The 22789-nt window shown below is 38.7% G+C and overlaps 2 protein-coding genes across 10 annotated transcripts in view; one reads left to right on the top strand and one right to left on the bottom strand.

Annotated features, from left to right (window-relative positions):
* The window catches only part of SMURF2 (SMAD specific E3 ubiquitin protein ligase 2), a 120522-nt gene extending 106642 nt beyond the window's left edge, over positions 1-13880 (top strand). For 4 of the 5 annotated variants that reach the window (XM_079906116.1, XM_079906118.1, XM_079906119.1 and 1 more), the window contains 6 exons: positions 926-1104; positions 1987-2124; positions 5623-5743; positions 8032-8233; positions 9491-9566; positions 9907-13880. In XM_079906116.1, coding sequence (XP_079762242.1) covers positions 926-1104; positions 1987-2124; positions 5623-5743; positions 8032-8233; positions 9491-9566; positions 9907-10006 — 816 coding nt within the window. In that variant the 3' untranslated portion in view covers positions 10007-13880. The remainder of the gene's footprint in view (positions 1-925; positions 1105-1986; positions 2125-5622; positions 5744-8031; positions 8234-9490; positions 9567-9906) is intronic. The other variant, XM_079906117.1, reaches the window with a different exon arrangement.
* A 5211-nt stretch (positions 13881-19091) lies between these two features.
* The window catches only part of CEP95 (centrosomal protein 95), a 59457-nt gene continuing 55759 nt past the window's right edge, over positions 19092-22789 (bottom strand). For all 5 annotated transcript variants that reach the window (XM_079903658.1, XM_079903659.1, XM_079903660.1 and 2 more), the window contains 3 exons: positions 20195-20341; positions 19836-19907; positions 19092-19547 (listed from right to left, as the gene is read on the bottom strand). In XM_079903658.1, coding sequence (XP_079759784.1) covers positions 19371-19547; positions 19836-19907; positions 20195-20341 — 396 coding nt within the window. In that variant the 3' untranslated portion in view covers positions 19092-19370. The remainder of the gene's footprint in view (positions 19548-19835; positions 19908-20194; positions 20342-22789) is intronic.

Raw genomic sequence — 22789 nt, 5'->3', positions numbered from 1 at the left:
CTTTTTAAGATAAAAGGGAGGCTTAAAGATTAGCTTAAAGATTATTAAATAGAGAAGTAAAAGAAGTTGAAAATACAAACATCCAACTAATAAAACAGTATATCCTAAAAGACCAAATCTGTCTAAACATGGTAGGCATGTTAGATTCATTGCAGGGTATTCTTTATAAAGGGAAGATTTTTAGGTGAAGGTTCTGCTTGGAGAGCTCATTACTGCCACTGTAGTAATGATAGCTCACGTTTGTTGAGCATTTACCATATTCCAGGTCCAGTGCCTTGGGCTTCATCACCTCATTTTACTACTCACAGAGCCCCTTTTTAGATACTATTATTACCGTCATTTTTCCAGGTATGGAAAATTAGTTCCACAGGGGCTAAGTAATTTGCCCAAGTATACATAGCTAGTAGCTGGCAGAATCAGGACTCTAGTCCAAGTTAGACATGAAATCTGTCCCCTTGAATCTATGATGTTTTGAAGTTCAGTTTCTGGTTAGGTCAAAGGAAGAGGGAGGTATAGAATTGAAAGCTTTTTTCCCATGACAGAGCCAGGATTATAAGGGGCTTAGCAGGAGATGGGAGGAGAGGAAGAGAACAGGATCTGCAGGTGATTTAATGAAGCTGCAGAGGGACTGTAGTTTGGGCTTAATTTCTGAGGATAAATTTTACAGAATGACTACCCTTTGAGAGGGGCATTGGCTCTGCTGTAATATTTTATAGCAAAGTATAGTATCTATAGAGACTCTCCCTAATGATTGTTGAGCTTTGATAGGATAACCTATTCCATTTAAATAGTTATAAATTGGAGTATAAGTTGATACTTACTGTTTATTTAAAAAACTACCATTGCTTAAATATTTAATTTTTGTTTAAAAATTCCCTGGATAGTATCTACCTTGAGTATTTATATAAACTCTTCTCAATTTCAGGAACATTTATCATACTTCCACTTCGTTGGACGAATAATGGGAATGGCTGTGTTTCATGGACATTATATTGATGGTGGTTTCACATTGCCTTTTTATAAACAGTTGCTTGGGAAGTCCATTACCTTGGATGACATGGAGTTAGTTGATCCTGATCTTCATAACAGTTTAGTGTGGATACTGTATGTATTGAGTCTTGTTCGTTATATTTAGAATCCGAGCTTTTAAAAAAGATATATGTTTCAAAATAGATGTACTTTTTTTGAAATATAAAAAATGATTTTTAAAAGTACTTATACATAATGATTTCCTCAACACGATGCAAGTTGTTTCCATCCTGCATGTTAGAATAAGATATTCCTGCTTAAGTGGTGGCTGTTGAAAACATACTTTAAAAAAGGCATTTGTGGGGCTTCCCTGGTGGCGCAGTGGTTGAGAGTCTGCCTGCCAATGCAGGGGACACGGGTTCGTGCCCCGGTCCGGGAAGATCCCACATGCTGCAGAGTGGCTAGGCCCGTGAGCCATGGCCGCTGAGCCTGCGCGTCCGGAGCCTGTGCTCTGCAACGGGAGAGGCCACAACAGTGAGAGGCCCTCATACCCCAAAAAAACAAACAAAAAAAGGTATTTGTAAGAATCAGTTCTGTTTTTGGGGGTGTCATTCGTTTGTGAAGATACACTGGCCATGGTTATTTTTACCAAGTACACGAGTAGCTTTCTCAGTGGGGATACTCAGGTGTTTAGTCACTTGGGTTACCCAGACTCAAGTAGGGCTTCTTACCTGAAAGCCAAACATTACTGAGTTTTCCCTGTGTAAACCCCAGCTTTCCAGGGCTTTCTCATTACTCAGGAAGGAAAATGTTCCTGGTGTTTATGAAGGTTAAAGCTCTTTGACTTTTCTGCCCCAAAACTAGGAGGTATGGTGGCATAAGAACTAATAAAAGGAATCTAACCCTATGTTTGCATGTCATAAAACTACCTTAGTTTTGTCTCACCAATTAATACATCTACAATATCTGTATTTTAGATTTTCCAATGAAGTGTCTTTCCCTGTCTTCCCTTCCTAGTGAGAATGATATCACAGGTGTTTTGGACCATACCTTCTGCGTCGAACATAATGCCTATGGTGAAATTATTCAGCATGAACTTAAACCAAATGGCAAGAGTATCCCTGTTACTGAAGAAAATAAAAAAGAATATGTCAGGTAAACACTTCTGTGTTCTTAAGCCGGAGACTTGTTTTAATGTTCTAGAATGGCGGTACAGAAAAACATTTATGTGTTTAGGTAGTGTTACTTATTGCTACAAAATAGGCTTCTGCAGAATTTAGTGGCTTAGAAACAACCACCATTTTATTATTTCTCACAATCCCGTGGGTCAGAAATTTAGATCGAGGACAACAGGGACAGCACACTTCTCCTCCATGTGGTGTCAGCTGGGATGGAAATGTTAAGAAGGCCTCTTCACTCACATATCTGATGCCTCACCGAGGGTGGCTCGAATGGCTGTGGGCTAGCTGGAATGGACACTGGGTCTGGGGCTTAGTTCTCACTGTTGGCTGGGCTCTTTGGTTATCCCCGTGTGGTATCAGAGGCCCCTCATTCTCACCATGGCCTCTCTCTCTAGCACAATAGCCAGACTTCTTATGGCGTGGCTCGTTTCCCAGAGCACAAAAGCAGTTGTTGGATCTTTTTAAGGCCTAAGCCTGGAACTGGCCAACATCACCTCTGCTGTATTCTTTTGGTTAAAGCGAGTCACATGCCAGCCCAGGTTTGATGTGGAGGAGAGGCTGTACAAAGGCACACATACCAGGAAACACGGTTCGTGGCGTCACGTGTAGCGTAGCTACCACAGCTAGCTGTACAGAAGCACTTTCGTGCTGTATCACTAGGACTTATCCTATTTATAAATAAGCACATTGTGGATTTATATAAGAAATATATATATATTTCTCATAAAAGAAATACAAGGAAATGTTCTTTAAGTTTTATGAAATTACCTGTTGATTGAGGAATTTAGAAGTGTTGAGTTAGAGCATTTGGTTCATGGTATCTAAAGTTCTTCTAAACATTAAACTATGATAATCAAATTTAGGAGTTTGAACTTCACCATATATACATAGAAACATTCATGCTATACATTTTTGTACAGAATATGTCCCCAGGTCTTATTGGCTAAAATTTTCTAGTTTATAGATGAGGCCTATCAGTCTCATAGATTGTGAATATTGGTACAGCTTTTTTGGAAAACAGTTTGATAACAGCTACCAAAATGAAAACACATATGCAGCTCCATTTTTAGGAATCTATTCTTTGGAAACACATATCTGATTAAAGAAATACGAATAAGGATGTTTAACTAAATACTACTTGTAAAAAAATTGAAAACTGCTAAAATGTTTTTAGAAAGAGAATGGATGATTAAATACATTAAACAATATTATGTGGATATTTAAAGAAAGATAGACTCTGCATAAGCTGTCATTTAAAAGGCAGGTCTTAGAAGGAACAAAGTCTGCATTGTTTTATACTCAGAAGATGTTCAGGAAGGCTGCTTACCAAATAAAATGTTTGCCCAGGGTGAGGGAGTAGAGGTGATGGGCCTGGAAGTAGAGAGGGAAAAGAGGATAAAAGAGTGGACTTTCAGATTTTACTCTGTCTCCACATTTAATGTTTTTTTTTTTTTTAAGGCCGCACTGTGCGGCATGCGGGATCTTAGTTCCCTGACCAGGGATTGAACCCGTGTCCCCTGCAGTGGGAGCGCGGAGTCTTAACCACTGGACCACCAGGGAAGTCCCATTAATATTTGATTTTTTTAAATATAATTTTTTTCTTTTTTTTTTTATAATTTTTCTTTTAATAACAAACATGTATTACATTTCTAATTAAAAAAAGAAGAATGAGGGACTTCCCCGGTGGTCCAGTGGTTGGGACTCTGCAGTTCCACTGCTGGGGGTGCAGGTTTGGGGTTCGATCCCTGGTCGGGGAACTAAGATCCCCCATGTTGTGTGACACAGCTAAAAAAATAAAAAATAAAAAAATAAAGAAGAATGAATGGGAATTTCCTGAATTTCAGTAGTGTCTCACTTCCAGGACCTAGTGTGGGCTGCTCACTTTCTAGGATTCAGTCACGTTTATAGCACACAGTAATTTTCCCTTACCAAATACATTTTTTTTTTTTTTTGCGGTACGCGGGCCCCTCACTGTTGTGGCCTCTCCCGTTGCAGAGCACAGGCTCCGGACGCACCGGCTCAGCGGCCATGGCTCACGGGCCCAGCTGCTCCCGTGTGGGGATCTTCCGTGTGTGGGATCTTCCGTGTGTGGGAAGATCCCCGTGTGTGGGATCTTCCCGGACCGGGGCACGAACCTGTGACCCCTGCATCGGCAGGCGGACTCTCAACCACTGCGCCACCAGGGAAGCCCACCAAATACAGTTTTGAGGGACTTTCCTGGTGGTGCAGTGGTTAAGAATCCGCCTGCCAATGCAGGGGACATGGGTTCGAGCCCTGGTCCGGGAAGATCCCACATGCCACGGAGCAACTAAGCCCACGTGCCACAACTACTGAGCCTGCACTCTAGAACCCATGAGCCGCAACTACTGAGCCCGCATGCTGCAACTACTGAAGCCCATGTGCCTAGAGCCCGTGCTCCGCAGCAAGAGAAGCCACTGCAATGAGAAGCCTGCGCACTGCAATGAAGAGTAGCCCCTGCTCGCCATAGCTAGAGAAAGCCTGCGCACAACAAAGAAGACCCAACACAGCCAAAAATAAATAAATAAAGAGTTTACAAAAATAGTTTTGAAATTTTTAAAATGACAAAGAAAACCTTTTTACAGGTGTGTAGTTTTGCTGTCCCCTTAAACAAACAAACAAAAAATGAGGTCCCCCAAAGGATATCATTAATATTAAGTAACTTATTTCTTAAAGTAGAGAACTATTTCTCCAAGTTTAGAAAAGGAAATACTGGCGAATTGGGAGTATGAGTAGTTCTGAGATTTGTGAGATGGAGAGGTTTTCCTGGGAAGATAGATTAAAATAAAAAACAATTCATGTATAAATTGTAAGTCCAAATCAAAGGCGTAAGTAGAGCTACACAAGAGATGTAGTTTAGTGTACATTTGTTGCTAAAATTACATCTTCCAGGGCTTTTAAAGCTTATAGGGAAAAATGAGTATTTAGTCAAAAAGTGCTTGCTATTGGCTTTTACTGTTTCTTCTCATTTTGGATATGGGGATTCTCTTTACCTCTTCTTCCCCCATATACAACCCACAAAATATAAAGAAAACACCCTACACATTCAGATTATATTTTCAAGTGAAACCAGAAAAATAGTCATTTTTGGTTGAATGGGTTTTTCTGGTTATCAGCGTGCATGCCAGAAAGACATTTCATTCTCATTTTAACTTCAGACTCATCTACTCTCTAGCCAACTTCCAGTTTAATAGGACTTTTTCTGATGTGAAGAGTTGCTGTATTGATGCTGCTTTTGTTGGTGGAAGGTTACCGCTTTTTAATTTATGGTGAACTGCCTCACAGCTCAGGATCCATCTATACCTTCAGTAACCTGAGATTCTTTTAGATTTTAGACTAAATTCTTAATGCTAGATGCTTGTAAAGTGCAACGTTGCTAAAGTACTAGAGATTCATAATAATTACCAAACCTGAATATATTTGATCATATGAAACCCCTGTCCGATGTTTCCAGACTCTATGTGAACTGGAGATTTTTACGAGGAATTGAGGCACAATTCCTGGCCCTGCAGAAAGGATTTAATGAAGTAATTCCACAGCATCTGCTGAAGACATTTGATGAGAAGGAGTTAGAGGTCAGTGTATTAATGTCATGACATCATCTAGTATAACAAAGAAAAGTTTGGGAATTTTCTGTTACTTAGTTTTAGAGGAAAGCTGTATTTCTGGTGCTTTTGAAGTTTTATGATGTGATGCTGTGAGAATTCTAATTCACAGGAAAAGTCTTTCCTGCTTTTGGAAAAGCCTTTCATGTTTTGGAAATTTTACAAGTAACCAGTCTCTCTTATATTGTGACTACTCTTAATTTATTTTTCCATATTTTCCATTCATGCGTTTAATAGATTTTGTGTCTTCTGTGTACGTTCTTCCAGTGTTGTTTTCTATTCCCTAGTTAAGTGGGTATTGATTTAGTTAAATAAAACTTTATTAATTGGTCTCCACCATATTGACATTTATTTGGAATAAAAGCCTAGGCTTAATTGGATTTACATTAAGCTTTGTAAGAAAGCAGTTGAGGGGCTTCCCTGGTGGCGCAGTGGTTGAGAGTCCGCCTGTCGATGCAGGGGGCGTGGGTTCGTGCCCCGGTTGGGGAAGATCCCACATGCCACGGAGCGGCTGGACCCATGAGCCATGGCCGCTGAGCCTGCACGGCCGGAGCCTGTGCTCCGCAACGGGAGAGGCCACAACAGTGAGAGGCCCGCGTACCACAAAAAAAAAAAAAAAAAAAAAAAAGAAAGCAGTTGATAGACAAAAACGTAGAGGAAATAATTGAAACACTTAGGTTAAACTCTGTCTCAACAACCTCAGTCTCCTTGGAAACATTCGTTACTAATAGTAACTATAATAAACAGTTACCATTTTTTATTCTAAAACTAGTCCTTAAAGCACCATAGGGTTGGTGTTATAATTAAGACCTTTAACAAATACATCTCAGTTTCTACTGAACTACTTTGAAAAAACAATGAGGTTTTATTCTACCTGAGGTTCCAAATTTAATTAGTGGCTAGGGATAGCATAAATATTTAAAGTCGATACATAATTTAAAACATGATTTTATTCATTAACTTCAGCATCCTTTCTAACTAAATCTGTTAACAGACCTGTTAGCAAACAAGTCTAAAAAGATTGGCTTGACTTACTACCATCCCCATTCCTTTTTTGATTGGACTATTCTGTAGTGAAATGACCAGAAGGAAGTAGTCAGAAGGAGGGAGAAAACATAGCAGGAATGGCAGTAAAGTTGAAATGCGATGCATTTTTATCTGTTCATACAATGAATAAGGAATTTGGCTTTAAAACTACCACTCCTCTAAAGAAAAGAATTAAGGGAGGTATCGTCTGTGGTCATGGGTGCTTCTGTAACCCTGCTCGGACACCTACTACCTGTTAGTGTGGCAGTGGCCAGTCATTTTTTCAGACGCTACAGAAGCTTTGTTGCAGGTTTTATTCAGTAACGTTAGGGTTTGTTATATACTTTGTACTGCTAATGAAGTTAGGCTTTTTACAAAAGTATATGTATATAATTTATTTTAGTGTTAGACTAGGTTAATTATGAAATATAGGATTTGCAGGTTACATTATGTTTTACACTACACACTATCATAATTGAGTGTTATAAACACATCAGTAGGATGAGTCAGTCTTGGACCCTAGGAAGGTGAGTATTAATAATATCAAAGTGATTTTGATATACCTCGTCTATACTGAGCCTGCATCAGGATGCCAAGCAGAGCTCTATTATCAATGCATTCGTATATTTCATACTTCGGTCCAACTTTAAGCAGATTGTATCACTTATTCAACACAACTTCTTGAGTTCCTGTGCAGTGTTGGTTGCTTTCGCAGGATGTAACGAAACAGATGTTACTGCCATATTATAGCAGAGGAGACTGTGGCCAAGGGAAGTGAACTGAACTGCCCAGAATCCCAAAGCTAATAAGTGTTGAAACCCGAATAATAGATGCAAGTCTTAAGGACGGCACATATAAACTGTATTTACTCTGAGTCTAGTTTCTGTCCATTAAAAATTTTTTTAGAATTCTGTGAAGGTATGGAACTTTTCATCTTATGTCCATCACAGTGGTGGTTCTCAGATCCTGGGTAGGGAACCTGCAGTGACTAGGTACTCATGGAACTTTTTAAAAAATACGGATCCTAATTCACCCAGATTCACAGAATTAAAATCTCTGAGCATAGGACCTAGTGTATATATTTTGAAAAACTTTCCAGATGGTTCTCATGTCTACCCTCAATTAAGAACACCATATGAAAGCCAACTCTGCAAATCTAAAGTTCTATTTTAAGGAATTTTTGGCTTAGGTTGGGTTTCCATTGGCTCATTATTTGTGCAATATTTTAACAGCTCATTATTTGTGGACTTGGAAAGATAGATGTTAATGACTGGAAGGTAAACACCCGGTTAAAACACTGTACACCAGACAGCAATGTTGTCAAGTGGTTTTGGAAGGCTGTGGAGTTTTTTGATGAAGAACGACGAGCACGGTTACTTCAGTTTGTGACAGGCTCATCCCGAGTGCCTCTGCAGGGCTTCAAAGCTTTACAAGGTAAGAAAGCCAGAGGGACAGACGATGTGGCATCTAATAATTGGGGGCAGGGGGTCAATATTTGGTGTACATAGATGGTGTACAAACATGTGCTTACATACAGATTCTCTTTTCACTCTAGTTCTTATCTGTAACTCTGTCTTGATACCTTCTTCTCTTTCCTTTCCTTTGTTCCCTCCCAAGAGCACGTTCTGCTGGGTTCTCTGTGATTGTAGTGAGTGCCGCATGTTAGAGACCATATGTGTCGATGCTCTGCCTTTTCTTTTCTGGTCTCCTTGCTTTTAAATTCTGTTGCACATTCCTGTAGGGGAAGTCTGTCTGCTTCTATGTTCACATCTCAACCTGGCAAACATTTACCCACTTGGGATGCCTCTCCCCCCTACTTTTTTATTCTTTTAACAGAAAGAGGCAGCATGAGTCGTGGAAGTCATTTGTTTGGTCAGAGCACTTTAATTAACGCATGGCATCAGACCATTTTACAGCCATATTCCATTTTTAAGAATTGTTGTCCATGGAATAGCTGTTTAATTTTGGGAGGAGTTGGTGTATTGCTTATGATCGTGGTTGCCTCTCTGGGTGGCAGTTGCTTCCTTTACCTCTGAAGCTCTTTATTTTCACAACTGCTGCTACTGGTGATGACTGAGGGTGTACGAAGCAAGACTGGTACATAATTCAACAGTGTTGCCCACAGTCCATATATCAAAAATCCATTGGGAAAGCATACTTTAGTCATGCTTGCATTCCCTATTTGGAGAACTCATCATTATCAGACTACCCAGATGAATAAAGTGAAGTTGTATCTACAAACTTTTGTATGGGGTGCCTTATGTTACCTGAAATTTATTCTATAGACTGCTAATCTTTTGCTCTCAGTGAAGTTTGAGTTGTGAAACTTAAAGTTGCATTAGGTTGTCATCTTTTTGAATGTGTATATATGTATTGGATCTTGGATTTGCCCATTTACTTCTTTTTTGGGGACACTGATTTTCTGTAGAAGATAGAAGTTGGCAAAGGATTTCAGTCCTGAACTTTTTCTCAAATTGAAATGCTAGCAGATTAAGGAATCCAGCCTTATCCAAGGTCAATTCCGGCTTTTAAAACCCAGACTGTTTTCCTCTGCCCTTTGGCAGCTTATATGGACTCACTAGTACCCTCCTCTCCCTCGACCCTGTGGTTTACATACCAGTTTTATCCTGAGATTCTGGAGACTAATACGTGCACCCACAGTGGTCTGACCCTCATTTGCTTCCTTTGCAGGTGCTGCAGGCCCACGACTCTTTACCATACACCAGATTGATGCCTGCACTAACAACCTGCCAAAAGCCCACACTTGGTAAGTTATTTCTGTAGCTTTTTTCCCTCATTCCATGTATGTAGCTGTTAGTTCCAAACAGATTTGACATTTCGTTTGTTGTTCTTATTACTAAATGGACCCTTAAAAGAGTTGCTTATCATTCCTTTTAAGTGAATTAAGATTATCCAGAAATTGATAGGAAAACCCGAAAGCAATAATCTCTACTTGAGAGAAATATAACCTTTTTCTTGTCATTTTCTATGTGACACAAAGAGTAATGTGGCTGTATTAGGGTAAACGAATTAGTATACACTTGCTAGGTCAGTTCAGTTGACCTGTTTTGAATGAACTGTGTAAAATCTGATTTGCTTAATTACAGCTTCAATCGAATAGACATTCCGCCCTATGAAAGCTATGAAAAGTTATATGAAAAGCTGCTAACAGCCATTGAAGAAACATGTGGATTTGCTGTGGAATGACAACTTCAAGGATTTACCCAGGACTCTATTTATACCCTGACTGACAGCCTCCTTTCAGCAGTTTCAAGGAACGCTGACATACAGGAAAATGCACCCCCCTTTTTAAAAAAAATTTTAGGATACTGTGAGGGGAAAGGACAATTCTGAAATTCCTTTTCAAGGAAAAAAAGGTCTTTATGCTTTGCCATGAGGCCACATTCAGCTGCTATTTAAAATTAATATCTTGAACCTAAAGAATGCTGACTTTTCCTACATTTCCAGAGTTAGGCAGTATTCTACACTTAAAGACTACTACTATTTTTATAAAAGGTAATCTATTCAAATCGCTTCACAGATTTCAACTCTATCAAACATCAAGACAACTTCAGCAGTCGGTACAAGTCACATTTCATTTTGGTTGAATACATGATTTTGAACAGCTCCTGTACTTGCTCTTTGTAAAAAAAAAAAAATAAAATTATTTTGAATTATTCTAACTTTGTAAACAATTGGCTATAAAAGAATCTTAAAAAAGTTAAGCCATTTACATGTTTAATTACATTTTTCTATAGCAAAGCATTATATTTTAAAAGCATTATATGTTTCAACCTAGCCTGAGTCTCTTTTTATATTTTTCAAGCATGAATTCCATGGAATACAGCTGTATAATTTTGGTTGTCAAATTCTTAATGCAACCATTTAGTCTGAACTTAGTAGCTTATTTGCTACAATAAGATGCATTCAGGGGCTCCCTGTTTTTAAGAGACTTTAAAAAAATCTTAATTTTTTATCTTGAATGAATATGATCGGGTATTTTGCATTTACTTTGCATCTTAAATGGAAATACTGCATTTTTATAGCTACTCAGATCATGTGGATGGGATCGGATTTTCATTCTTTTATTGGGTCAGCTTATCTTTGATATATATATATACTATTTCTGTAAACCAAAGTCTCCTGTGACAAGTGCACCTAACTTATATTACGTTTTAATTATGGTAAGTTTCTATCAAGTAAACCATGCTGAATCTCTGTTTAGCTGCTCATATTTTAATCAGATAAAATTACGAAAAGGAAAAATTTTGCTCTAAAGATTATTTAGCAAGCTTAGAAAACCCTGCTTTTACCTAAAATGAAGTGGGGTGGTGGGGCAGGGATGTGATTACTAACAAGCGATTCTGACTCTATCGCAGACAGTACTTTTCGTCTGAAGAGTGATTCTGGAGGTAAGGGAATCCCAGTTCGCTTGGTGTTGAAGATCAGCATTTGATTTTGAAATATCCATATTTAGCTTTCAAGGTGTGTGGCATGTTGCATGACCCAGAAGGCAACCACAGTTCTGGAGTGAGAGATTGGAAAAATCTGAAATCATGGGTGGATTTTTAAATTCAAATATCAGAAATCTGCACTATTTTTTTTTTTTTTACATTGTTGTGAAATCAAGAATAGCAATTTTGATGAGATAGCTTTGTTTAAATTTTGCAGCTTAATTATCAAGTGAATAAGCCCCTTGTGTTCTTTCGTTTGATGGATTGGTTTTCAGTCTGTGTTCTTGGAGCCAAGGGGCTCCTCAGAGGTGCCTCAGAAGTAATGGTTAAGAGAGGAGGGACAAAGAGAGAGGGAGAAGAAACATAGCTGGTACTTGAGCAGGGGCCTCCAACTCCCCACCCCTCTTTACCCAGAGCAGCTCCGGAGTTTTCTCTTTTATATACATTGGAATTCCACGTAAGCTTTTATGGGGGCTAGGAGGGGTGGGGGGATGGGTAGAATAAAAGAGGTGGAAAATTTGCTGCTTAAAAAAAGTTGAGAACTACTCCTGTCGTTTCTAAGTATTTAAATTTATTTCATTCAGCCAAATTTGACAGCCATACAAGCTGGTTACAGTCATAACTGTGTAGTGGCGATGTGCTTATGCTGACCTTTTTCTTCCCACTGTGTTTTCCTACTGCATTCTTAGTAGTACCGAAGAACATCTTAAAACATACTGTTTGATCATCAGTAGTTTTCAGCTTTCACGATAGTACCTTATTGGTTGCAGGTCCATCTCTCTCATATATGAAAGCACTAGCGCAGTGTAACTGTGCCTGTTATAATCTTTCAGTAATAGTAAGTACATGATGAACACTTTAGAGAAATCATAACTGACGGATGCAGTACTAATGAAATGCTACTCTCATACTAATGTACAATACAGAGCAGGCAAATACCATCGCTTTTTGAGTGCCTTCTTAATTTTATAATAATGACTTAATAGAGCTTTAAAAGAAATAAATTACCCTCCCTTACAGTCTGTGGTATCACCAACATAATTTATAAGAACAGGATGATTTAGATTTCATTTTCAAAGTTATGTTACCTGATCACTTCCAAATAGGTGCTAAGCAAACAAAACGTGCCAATGTATCATTGAACCTTGGACTTGCACCTCATGTGTAATGTGAATATTTATTTCCACATGTCCCTCTCAGCTGGGTTTTTTCTAATCCTTCCTCTAGTTTTATTTCAGATTTGTGATATCATGTTTCCATACATTGCCTTTCTATCATGAATACTTATGAACAATGGTTACTTTGTAGAGCTCATATGCAATACAGAGGTGAGTTTTGTTTCTGAGGGTCTTACTTCTTTGGTGTAAAGAGTTTTTAAATAGTGCTGTGTATAGTGTACATTTTGTTTTGCACATAGTTTGTTGCCCTGAATGGGTTTTGTTTTTACCAAGTCTTTTATTTTTTCCTTGTAATTACACTCCAGAGCACAAGTTTCCTTTCTTTTAAATACAAGGTAATTTGCTTTATTTTACAACACTAAGTCTGCTTGAACTTCTGGTGCATCGAGCTGATTGCATTGATGGGAGTTAAGAGATTGTTCCAGACATCTTTACAGTTTGATAGAGCAGCTCCTTCTGCTTCTGTCTTTAGCCTGCAGCACAGTCAATGGGTGCCATTTGTAGTATTTAATGTACTTACATTAGGATGATGATTGTACCAAATGCTGAGTTGTTTTGTTTCTAGATGTAATTAGTTCACTTAATGTAATATTCTTCCTTCTCTCAAACTGACTTTAAAAACAAAGTTTTATCATTTTCATTGTATTTATTACAGAGTGTTTTAGCTTTGATATTCTTTGTATTTTCACTCAGTTGTTACATGAGCTTTATCAATAACATCTGTATAAATGGTTTTTAAGAATTAACTATGTATGTGCCCATGCCGAAGTTGAGCAATAAAATGAATGCTGTTTGCACTGTCACAGCATCAAAGTTTTTAAAGAATATTGAGTTTATAATGAATTGTTTTGAAGAAATTTGGGTCTATGAAGAGTGACAGCATACGAGCCATAAAATGTGAAGTTTAAGATTCATGGGCCTTCCTTAGTTGATGCCTTTGTCACATGGTAGAGCCTCAGAGGGCTCAGGACCCCCTTTCTGTCTCCAGGTTGAGCAGGGAAGGTGCTTGTTTTCTCCTGCCATGGCATATCCTTAGGTTGGCAGTGGCTCTTGGTGGGCAATGGCCTGTAACAACTGTCACAGGCTCTGGAGGGCAGAGCTATGACTGGGGCCTCATTTGCTACCTTGGTGTTGAGCAGTAGAATCCTCAAAATGAAATGCAGAAGTCAGTTATATTTTTCCAAGAAGCCATGACTTCTTGGGTCATGATTCACAATTCTATAAATATAGTGGATTAAAGTCCAGCTAAATATGTGGGTGGAAAAAGAACTGGATACGATGTTTTTTCATCAAGAATAGTCCATGTAAGTCTCTCCACAGCATAGGCCATACAGAAAGGAATGTCTGGGAGATGCAGTGGAAGCAGTGGTGTATTAAAGTTCCAAAAGTAGGCATGGGGTCCATTTTTTACATCCTTTTGCAATGTAGTTTTTTGCTTTGCCTCCCATTGCCAGTTTACAATTGGTTGTGATCTAAAATTTATAAATTTTTAGTACATTAAAGATTTAGTATTATCACCTATAAATTACCCAAAAGTTTGAGCAATATGTGACATTTTTCTGCTCTGTGGTGACCTGAAAGATTTGTCCTTTCATTATAATGAAGGTTAACCTTTGCACCCACTGCATTTATTTGTACTTTATATCCCAAGTGCTTATTGTAGTATATGCATAGCAGAACTGAGGTAATTATAAGGAAAAAGGGTTAAATCTCTATGTTAACATTCTTAGAAAACTAGACAGATCAGATTTTTTAAAGTTATATTTCATTAAAAGGTATGTGCCCTAAATGTGACTTGTTCTTTGTCCACTCAGCAAATATCTGCTGTGCTCCTACTATGTGTCCGGCTCTGTACTAGCTTTAGGGATTAGCTTTGGATGGTTGTTAAAAAACTGAACTTCCAAACTAGTGCTTCTAGCGTATCTCGGTAGACGCTGAAGTGCAAACTGAGGTACTCAGAACTCAGTTTGTGTACAGCAAAGAAGTTGGTCATGACGGGAGCACAGGATTAAATACCTCACCTAAGCAAGGCTTCACATCCCAGACTTGGTTTTTAAAACAGCTGGTTTGTTCCCCCATCCCCCTTTCCCCATGACATCTCAGATCCTAGCATACCTTTTGTGGATATTTGGGCTGGTTTGATCCAGGTTATCAAAATAGTCTGAGCTGTAAACCCCACTTCTCTCTTACAGTGTTTTGTAAGCAAAGGAGGTGGAGAGGCAACTGTAGCAGCCTGTGGGGTGGGTAAGCGATCCATCCAAGATTTTCCTCCTGCTGACTTAAGTGTTTATGAAGTCTTTTGATTTTCAGCCCAGGAAAGTAAAGATGGAGAGCACATCACACTCAACCTTTGAGACCACTCACTCCTCCCAAAGACGATGCTGGCATGGCAAGAAGGTGGAGAACCATCGACACCAGAAGGACAAAGTTTTGCTTTTTAACTGAGGTACGACTGACATACCACATTATATAAATTCCAGGTATACACGATAATGATTTGATATTTGTGAAATGATCACAATTAGTCTAACATCCATCACCACACAGTCATAAAATTGTCTTTTCCTTGTGATGAGAACTTTTAAGATCTGTCTTAGCAACTTTCAAATACGCAATACATTGTTAGCTATACTCACCATGCTGTACATTACATCCCTATGACCTATTTTATAATTGAAAGTTTATACCTTTTGGCCTCCCTTCACCCATTTTGCCCATTCCCCATCTCTGACAACCACCAGTCTGTTCTCTGTATCTATGAGGTTGGTTTTGGGGCGTGGGAGGGTTTGTTTTTGTTGTTTTAAATTCCACATATAAGTGAGATCATATGGTGTTTGTCTTATTTTACTTAGCATAATGACCTCAAGGTCAATTGTGTTGCAAATGACAAGATTTCCTTTTTTTTTTTTCAAAAAAATAGCTGAATATTTCATTGTGTGTACATACACATTTTCTTTATCCATTCATTCATCCGTGGACTTTTAGGTTGTTTCTGTATCTTGGCTATTGTATATAATGCTTCAGTGAACATGGGGGTGCAGACAGCTTTTCCAGTCAGTGTTTCATTTTCTTCAGATAAATACCCAGAAGTGAAATTGCTGAGTCATATGTTAGGTCTGTTTAATTTCTTGAGGAATCTCCACAGTGGCTGCACCAATTTATATGCCCACCAGCAGTGCACCAGGGTTCCCTTTTCTCTACATATTTGTCAACACTTCTTTTTGGTAACAGCCAGCCAAACAGTTATGAGATGATCTCTCATTGGGATTTTGATACGTGGTTTTGTTTTGCATTTCCCTCATGATTAGTGTTGTTGAGCATCTTTTCATGTACCTGTTGACCCTCAGTATATCTTCTTTGGAAAAACATCTATTCGGTTCCTCTGCCCATTTTATAATTAGATTGTTTTGCTGTTCAGTTGTATATGTGCTTTATGTATTTTGGATATGAATCCCTTATCAGATGTCTGATTTGCAAATATTTCCCCCCATTCAGTGGTTGCCTTTTCATTTTGTTGATGGTTTGCTTTGCTGTGCAGAAGCTTTTCGGTTTGATGTAGTCCCACTTGTTGATTTTTGCTTTTGGTGTCGAATCCAAAGAGAATCATTGCCAGGACTGATGTCAGTGAGCTTACCACCTTTTTTCTTCTAGGAGTTTTATGGTTCCAGGTCTTAAAGTCTTAATCCATTCTGAGTTAATTATTTGTGTACGGTTAAGACAGTGGTCCAGCATCATTCTTTTGCATATGGCTGTTCAGTTTTCCCAACAGTATTTATTAAGAGTCTGTCCTTTCCCTGTTGTATATTCTTGGCTCACTTGTCATTAATTGATTATATATTCGTGGGTTTATTTTGGGCTCTCTGTTCTGTCCCATTAATTTGGGTCCTTTTGCCAATACCATGCTGTTTTGAGTACTATAGCTTTGTAATATAGTTTGAAACCAGGGAGCCTCATCCCTCCAGCTTTGTTCTTCAGGGAGCAAAGTTTTAAACGCAGTTCAAATTTAATATTTTTTTTAAGATAAGAAACTGGTCACATCAGTCAAATTCTGGGTAATGGTTCAAATGGCTTGAAATGCCAGATAAAACATGTTTTCAGCATGTCTGGATTTGGGATCTAATAGATTACTCTATAAGATGCAGCTTAAACCCCAATTTTGGATTCCTTCTTTATACCATTTCTCTTAATGACATCATCTTCTGTCTGCCCTGCCTGTCTCTTTCTCCCATTGCAGACTCCCCCTAACCATTTTTCAATGTGATGCCTCTTTCCATTGCGAATAAATTTCCCCTACACCCTTAGTTCCCTCACTAAAGGCTCTATTCTCCTGCCTTACCTCAACACAGGTTCTCTTTTCCTTCTTACATTTTATAGGACAGGCAGGTAATTTCTCCAGTGCCCCACCTGATATAGTAATGCATATATACAACTAGACATACATAGTTTAAAAAAAACACATAGTTCTCATTACAAGTTAAAAAAAAATCTGTGTGAGGTAACAGATGTTAACTAAACTTGAATCATTTCATGTACACTTATCAAATCATTGATATATAAAACTGTAAGTTTATATATTATATCATTAAAACTGGGGGAGGGTGACTCTTCATCACCCTTTCCCCTCATCCCTAGTCTTGCTTTCCAGAAGCTACTATTCCTAAACTTTCTGTCAGCTCTTCTGGTATTTCCGCATTTCTAAATGATATGGTTAATAGCGTACTTCATTAATTTTAGAATCTGTTTTTTTTTGGGGGTGGGGTGGGGGATATTTAAAGATTTAGTTCTCACACCAACCACCTCATTCTGTAACACCTCCACCCCCACTCTATACAGTTATAGTTAAGTTATAGTTCTAAATAACTTTTCAAATGCATGACTATGATGTGCTTTTCCTGGCTTCTTCTGGGCAAACTGGATTCACACACAATCCTCTCTCCACTGGTACTTGGCTAGCAACACCCCTCCACTTGCTGAGTTAGTTACCACTTCATTTGTTTTCTATTTTTCAAAAATGCATTGGCATCTTTTATTTTTGTTTCCTCTCCTATGAAGAATGACCTTTGCTTGGCAGTCCCATCCCTTTCCTGGTAAATTCCCTCACTTTTTCTTCTTTTTGGTTAGTCCCAGTTAATTAGTTTGGTAAAGAGCTAGCAGAAGAGTCCTCCTAAAACATTAAAAAAAAAAATAAGTGTAATGATGCTTTTATAACAAATTCAAATAGTATATTAAGCAGAGTGAAAGTTTATATAATCTACCAAAGTCACAACTACTATTACATTTGGGGACTGTTCTTCCAGACCTTTTCTACATTGTATTGATTATACTGCATTATAACCACACAAGGCCAGCTAGAAGTCCAGTGCGCTATCCATTGTGCCACAGAGCCAGTTATACTGCATTATATATATGATACCCATTCATACCATAGCTTTTTAAAGACTTGCTCATTTTACCCAAGGATATACTGTATTTTTTTTTTAAATTTATTTTTGGCTGCGTTGGGTCTTCGATGCTGCACGTGGGCTTTCTCTAGTTGCGGCGAGCAGGGGCTACTCTTTGTTGCAGTGCACGGGCTTCTCATTGCAGTGGCTTCTCTTGTGGTGGAGCATGGGCTCTAGGTGCACTGGCTTCAATAGTTGTGGTTCGTGGGCTCTAGAGTGCAGGCTCAGTAGTTGCAGCATACGGGCTTAGTTGCTCTGCAGCACGTGGGATCTTCCGGGATCTTCCTGGACCAGGGATCGAACCCGTGTACCCTGCACTGGCAGGCGGATTCTTAACCACTGTGCCACCAGGGAAGTCCCTAGTGTGTATATCTTTCTATCTAGAAGTTCTTTATCATTTTTCTCTAACATTTTTAGAACTTATGTTCTAGCTCTTGTGCATTTCCCCCATCCTGTCCATTCACCTGCACTGATTGACTTGTCACTATATATATATTGCAGCTATCTGCATGTCTTTCCTTCATGATGCTCCAAATTTGGCCATCTTCCAAGTCTTTAACTCAGGAAGCCCCTGCCTGCCTACAGGCCCTACATTGTCAGCTGCCATTCCAAAAGGGCAGCACTTGGGACCACAGCACTGGATACAGCTGCCTACTCTTTTCTGCAGGATAATCAGATCCCACCCCATCATGCCTCCTGGCCTCTATTATTTTTCATATATGTTATTCCTATATGCCCTAATGGGAGCCTCTCTTCTCCATTCCAATCCTTTTCTGGTGCCCTCTGCCATTCTCTGGCTTTGATCAGTAACTCCCCATATGCTCAATTGCTCTGAAGCCTCCCTCCAGCTCCTGGCCTTCACTGAAGCCCTCCTCTCCAGGAAGGACACCACCCTTGAGTGGGTTTTTCTTCTTCCTCATCTGCCCCCATACTAGAAATAGGGTGTACTCTTGCCCACTTCAAGTCCATTATGCCGCCTTCCCACCTGCAATCACTAGTGCTCTTTTGAGCACCAAGGGCCTTTTATACCTGTCACCCCTCCCAACTGATTGATTGATAGAAGCCATAATGCATAAATTCTCATCTTCTAGCCTCCATGTGAAAAAGCTACACACACTTAACCATCCTATCTTTAAGGTTTAACCCTAAGTAAGTCCCACCTCTAATGACAAGCCCACACTTCAGCTCTTTTCTGATTTAGAGATCTTTTTTTGGGGTCCTCAAGTGCTATTTTTTTTTTTTTTACTGTTTTTGTTCACCTACAGCAATAGGCTTCAGAAGCTGGCTGCTCAGTTGCTTTTGTGCACCTCTTTTAAAGTTTTAGGTCATAAATTCAAAGCAATAAACTTTAAGAAAATTTTTATTTTCAAAGTTAGTTATTTCATAAAAAGTATTAGTATATAGATAAGTTATTTAGAAATGATTCTTCTGGGTTAGATTGTTTACCAGGGCAGAGCTAGAATTGAGCCAGTAAAGTCCACACCTAGGAAGTCTGGCCTCATAGGAAGGGATTTTTACTGTACTGAAAGGAAGCCAGATGAAGCCGAGATTTGAAGCGCTCAGCTTCCAATTCCCGGAAGAAAGCATCATCGTCGTTCTGTGTTATCATGTACTGCAGCTGTTGAATTTCCTTCTCCATCTTAGATCTCAGTTCCCTCTTCACCTTATATAACATCTAAAAGAGAATTCATGTCATCCTGCTATTCACAACATTGATCCAGGCCCTCATGTATTTTTATTCCCTCTCCACCTTCCTGCTCATCAAGCTTCTGCAGTAATTTTAATAATTTCTCAGCAGCTCTTACAGAGACCTGAACAGGTAAAGTTAAAATCACAGAATACATGTTTTAAATCGTAGATCGATCTTACTAGTATCCTCTCCATTCCCCTTAAAAAGTGTAGTACAGTTGTTTTCCATTTCTTAAAAATGTAAATAAATGATTTCTATCTTGTTAATGATTACCTGGGCCTGGGATTTCTCTCTGGCTTTGAGCTCTTGACGTTCCTGTGATATGGCTTCTGCCAGGAATGAAAACTGTTTACAGGGAAGAGAAAAAAACCTTATATTTGTCTGTAGTCTAAATGTAACAATTCTTATGTTCATAGGCTTAAAATCTTATTTTAATGGAAATAGGGCAATATTCTGTACTGTGGTCAAGCACTAGCTTATTTTACCTTAAATTTCAGTCAGTCCAACCTGTATAGTGACAAGTTCCAGATTAATATGTGGAGGCTTACTTGTTCAGCAGACTAAGCTGATGTCTGACACCGGGCAGTCAGGATTAAGCACATCAGAATGTAAACTAGTAGCGGTGAACCCACCTGGTCTTTATAGTAGTTCTCCATTGAGTCCAGTTCATTTTGGTGCTGTCTCTTTTGTTCATCTCGCTTTTCTTTGGCATAGTTTCTTAGGTCTCGTAATCTTTGCTTTTGAATCTGTAAACCTTCTTCAAACAGTTTCTTAAATATCTGCCAGTTATTTAGTCAGAAAGATAGTTACGGTGAATTTTCATGGAGGAATAAAATTCTGCCCAACTAGAGGTATGTAAAAAATCTATGTGAACTACAATCAGTATAAAGTAACAGCTTTATTGAGATATAATTCACATACTATAAAATTCACCCTTGTAAGATGTATAAATCAGTAGATTTTACTATATTCAGAGTTGTGCAACCATCACCGCTAACTGCAGAACATTTTCTTCACTCCAAAAAGAAACCCCATAACCATTAGCAGCCACTCCCCCTCCCCCTCTCCCTAGCAATCACTACTCCACTTTCTATGCCTACAGATTTACCTATTCTGGACATTTCACATAAATGGTATCATATAGTATGTGGCCTTTTGTATCTCGCTTCTTTCACTTAGCATAGTTTTTCAAGGTTCATCTATATTATAGCAGGAATCACTATGAAATTCTTTTTTTCATTGCCACATGATACTCTACTGTATGGATATATCACACTTTATCAATTCACCAACTGATAGACGTTGTTTCCTCTTCTTGGCTGTTATAAATAGTGCTGCTGTGAACATCTGTGTATAGTTACCTAGGAGTAGAAGTGCTGAATCATATGTTTAACCTTTTGAAGAACTGCCAGACTGTATTCCAAAGTGGTTGCACCATCTTATAACCCCACCAGCCCTGCATGTGTGTTCCAACTTCTCTACATCCTTGCCAGCACTTTTTTATTTTAGCCATCTTAGTGGGTGAGAGTTTATCTCATTGTGGGTCTGATTTGTATTTCTTAAATGACTAATGGTATTCAGCATCTTTTCCTGTATCCCAAAGATTCTTAACTACTTTCAGAAAAGAACTCTCAAGCAGTCATGTATATAGGAAAAGAACCCTAGAGTAGAAAGAAACACTGCATGTACACAGCTGAGGGCCACGTGGTTATCATCTAACTAGGCCACAGGTACACAAACTGTTCAAAGGATTCGGATATGCTCACTTGTCCTCCACTGACTGATCAAGAATTCTTACTAAAGTACAGTCATGCATTCATCAGCCGGCAGCATTGCCTTAGTGTCAAATTACTTAACCTCTCAAAGCCTTAGTAGTATCCTCTAGAAATGAGGATAATAGTATGACCCACTTCAGAGTACTGAGTCCTGTTAAGTATAATTACCTTAATGTTTTACTCTAGAGATGAAATTTATTGCTAGTTTGGAATCCCAAGCTTGATGAGGATGAGATAGCAAATACCTTGTGGAAAGATCTCACAGCATATCTGTCCTACATTATTTTCCTGGTTTTGAGTGGAATCCGAGGTCATCTAATCACACCTTAAATTCCTGTCTCTTACAACATGCTCCCAAACCCCTAAAGCAGGTGTCCTGCAGAAGTACCGACACTTGGGACATCAGAGGGAATTAAGACCTCACATTAAGATAAGGACAGTAGAGAAATACAGATAAAGAGGCACATGAAAAGATGCTCAACTTCACTAATTATTAGAGAAATGCAAATCAAAACTACAATGAGGTATCACCTCACACCAGTCAGAATGGCCATCATTAAAAAGTCTACAGATAAATGCTGGAGAGGGTGTGGTGAATAAGGGAACCCTCCTACACTGTTGGTGGGAATGTAAGTTGGTGCACCCACTATGGAAAACAGTATGGAGGTTCCTCAGAAAAACTGAAATCAGAATTATCATATCCAGCAATTGTACTCCCAGGCATATATCCGGACAAAGCTAATTTGAAAAGATACATGAACCCCCTGTGTTCACTGCAGCACTATTCACAATAGCCAAGACATGGACACAACCTAAATGTCCATCAACAGATGAATGGATGAAGATGTGGTATTTATGTACAATGGAATATTACTCAGCCATAAAAAGAACAAAATAATGCCATTTGCAGCGACATGGATGCAATTAGTGATTATCATACTAAGTGAAGTCAGAAAGACAAATACCGTAAGATACCACTTATCTGTGGAATCTAAAATATGACACAAATGAACCTATCTACCAAACAGAAACAGACTCACAGACATAGAGAACAGACTGGTGGCTGCCAAGGGAGAGAGGGTTGAGGGGAGGGGGTTGGGGGAAGGATGGAGTGGGACATTGGGGTTAGCAGATGCAAGCTTCTATATATAGGATGGATAAACAACAAGGTCCTACTGTATAGCACAGAGAACTATATTCAGTATCCTACGATAAACCATAATGGAAAAGGATATATAAAAAATGTGTATATATATGTATAATATATATACATGTATATATGTATAATATATATTATATTCATATATATATGAATCACTGCTATATAGCAGTAATTAACACAACATTGTAAACCAACAACAATTAAAAAAAAAAGACGGGCAGTAGAGACAGAGTAGACTGGGATGCACTATGGGGGTAATAAAATGAGGTGTGGGCCAAGTCTGAACTCTA

Source organism: Stenella coeruleoalba (assembly GCF_951394435.1).
Source record: "Stenella coeruleoalba genome assembly, chromosome: 19".
Lineage (NCBI taxonomy): Eukaryota > Metazoa > Chordata > Mammalia > Artiodactyla > Delphinidae > Stenella > Stenella coeruleoalba.
Note: the sequence above shows the minus strand (reverse complement) of the source record. Positions and strands in the feature narration are given on the sequence as shown.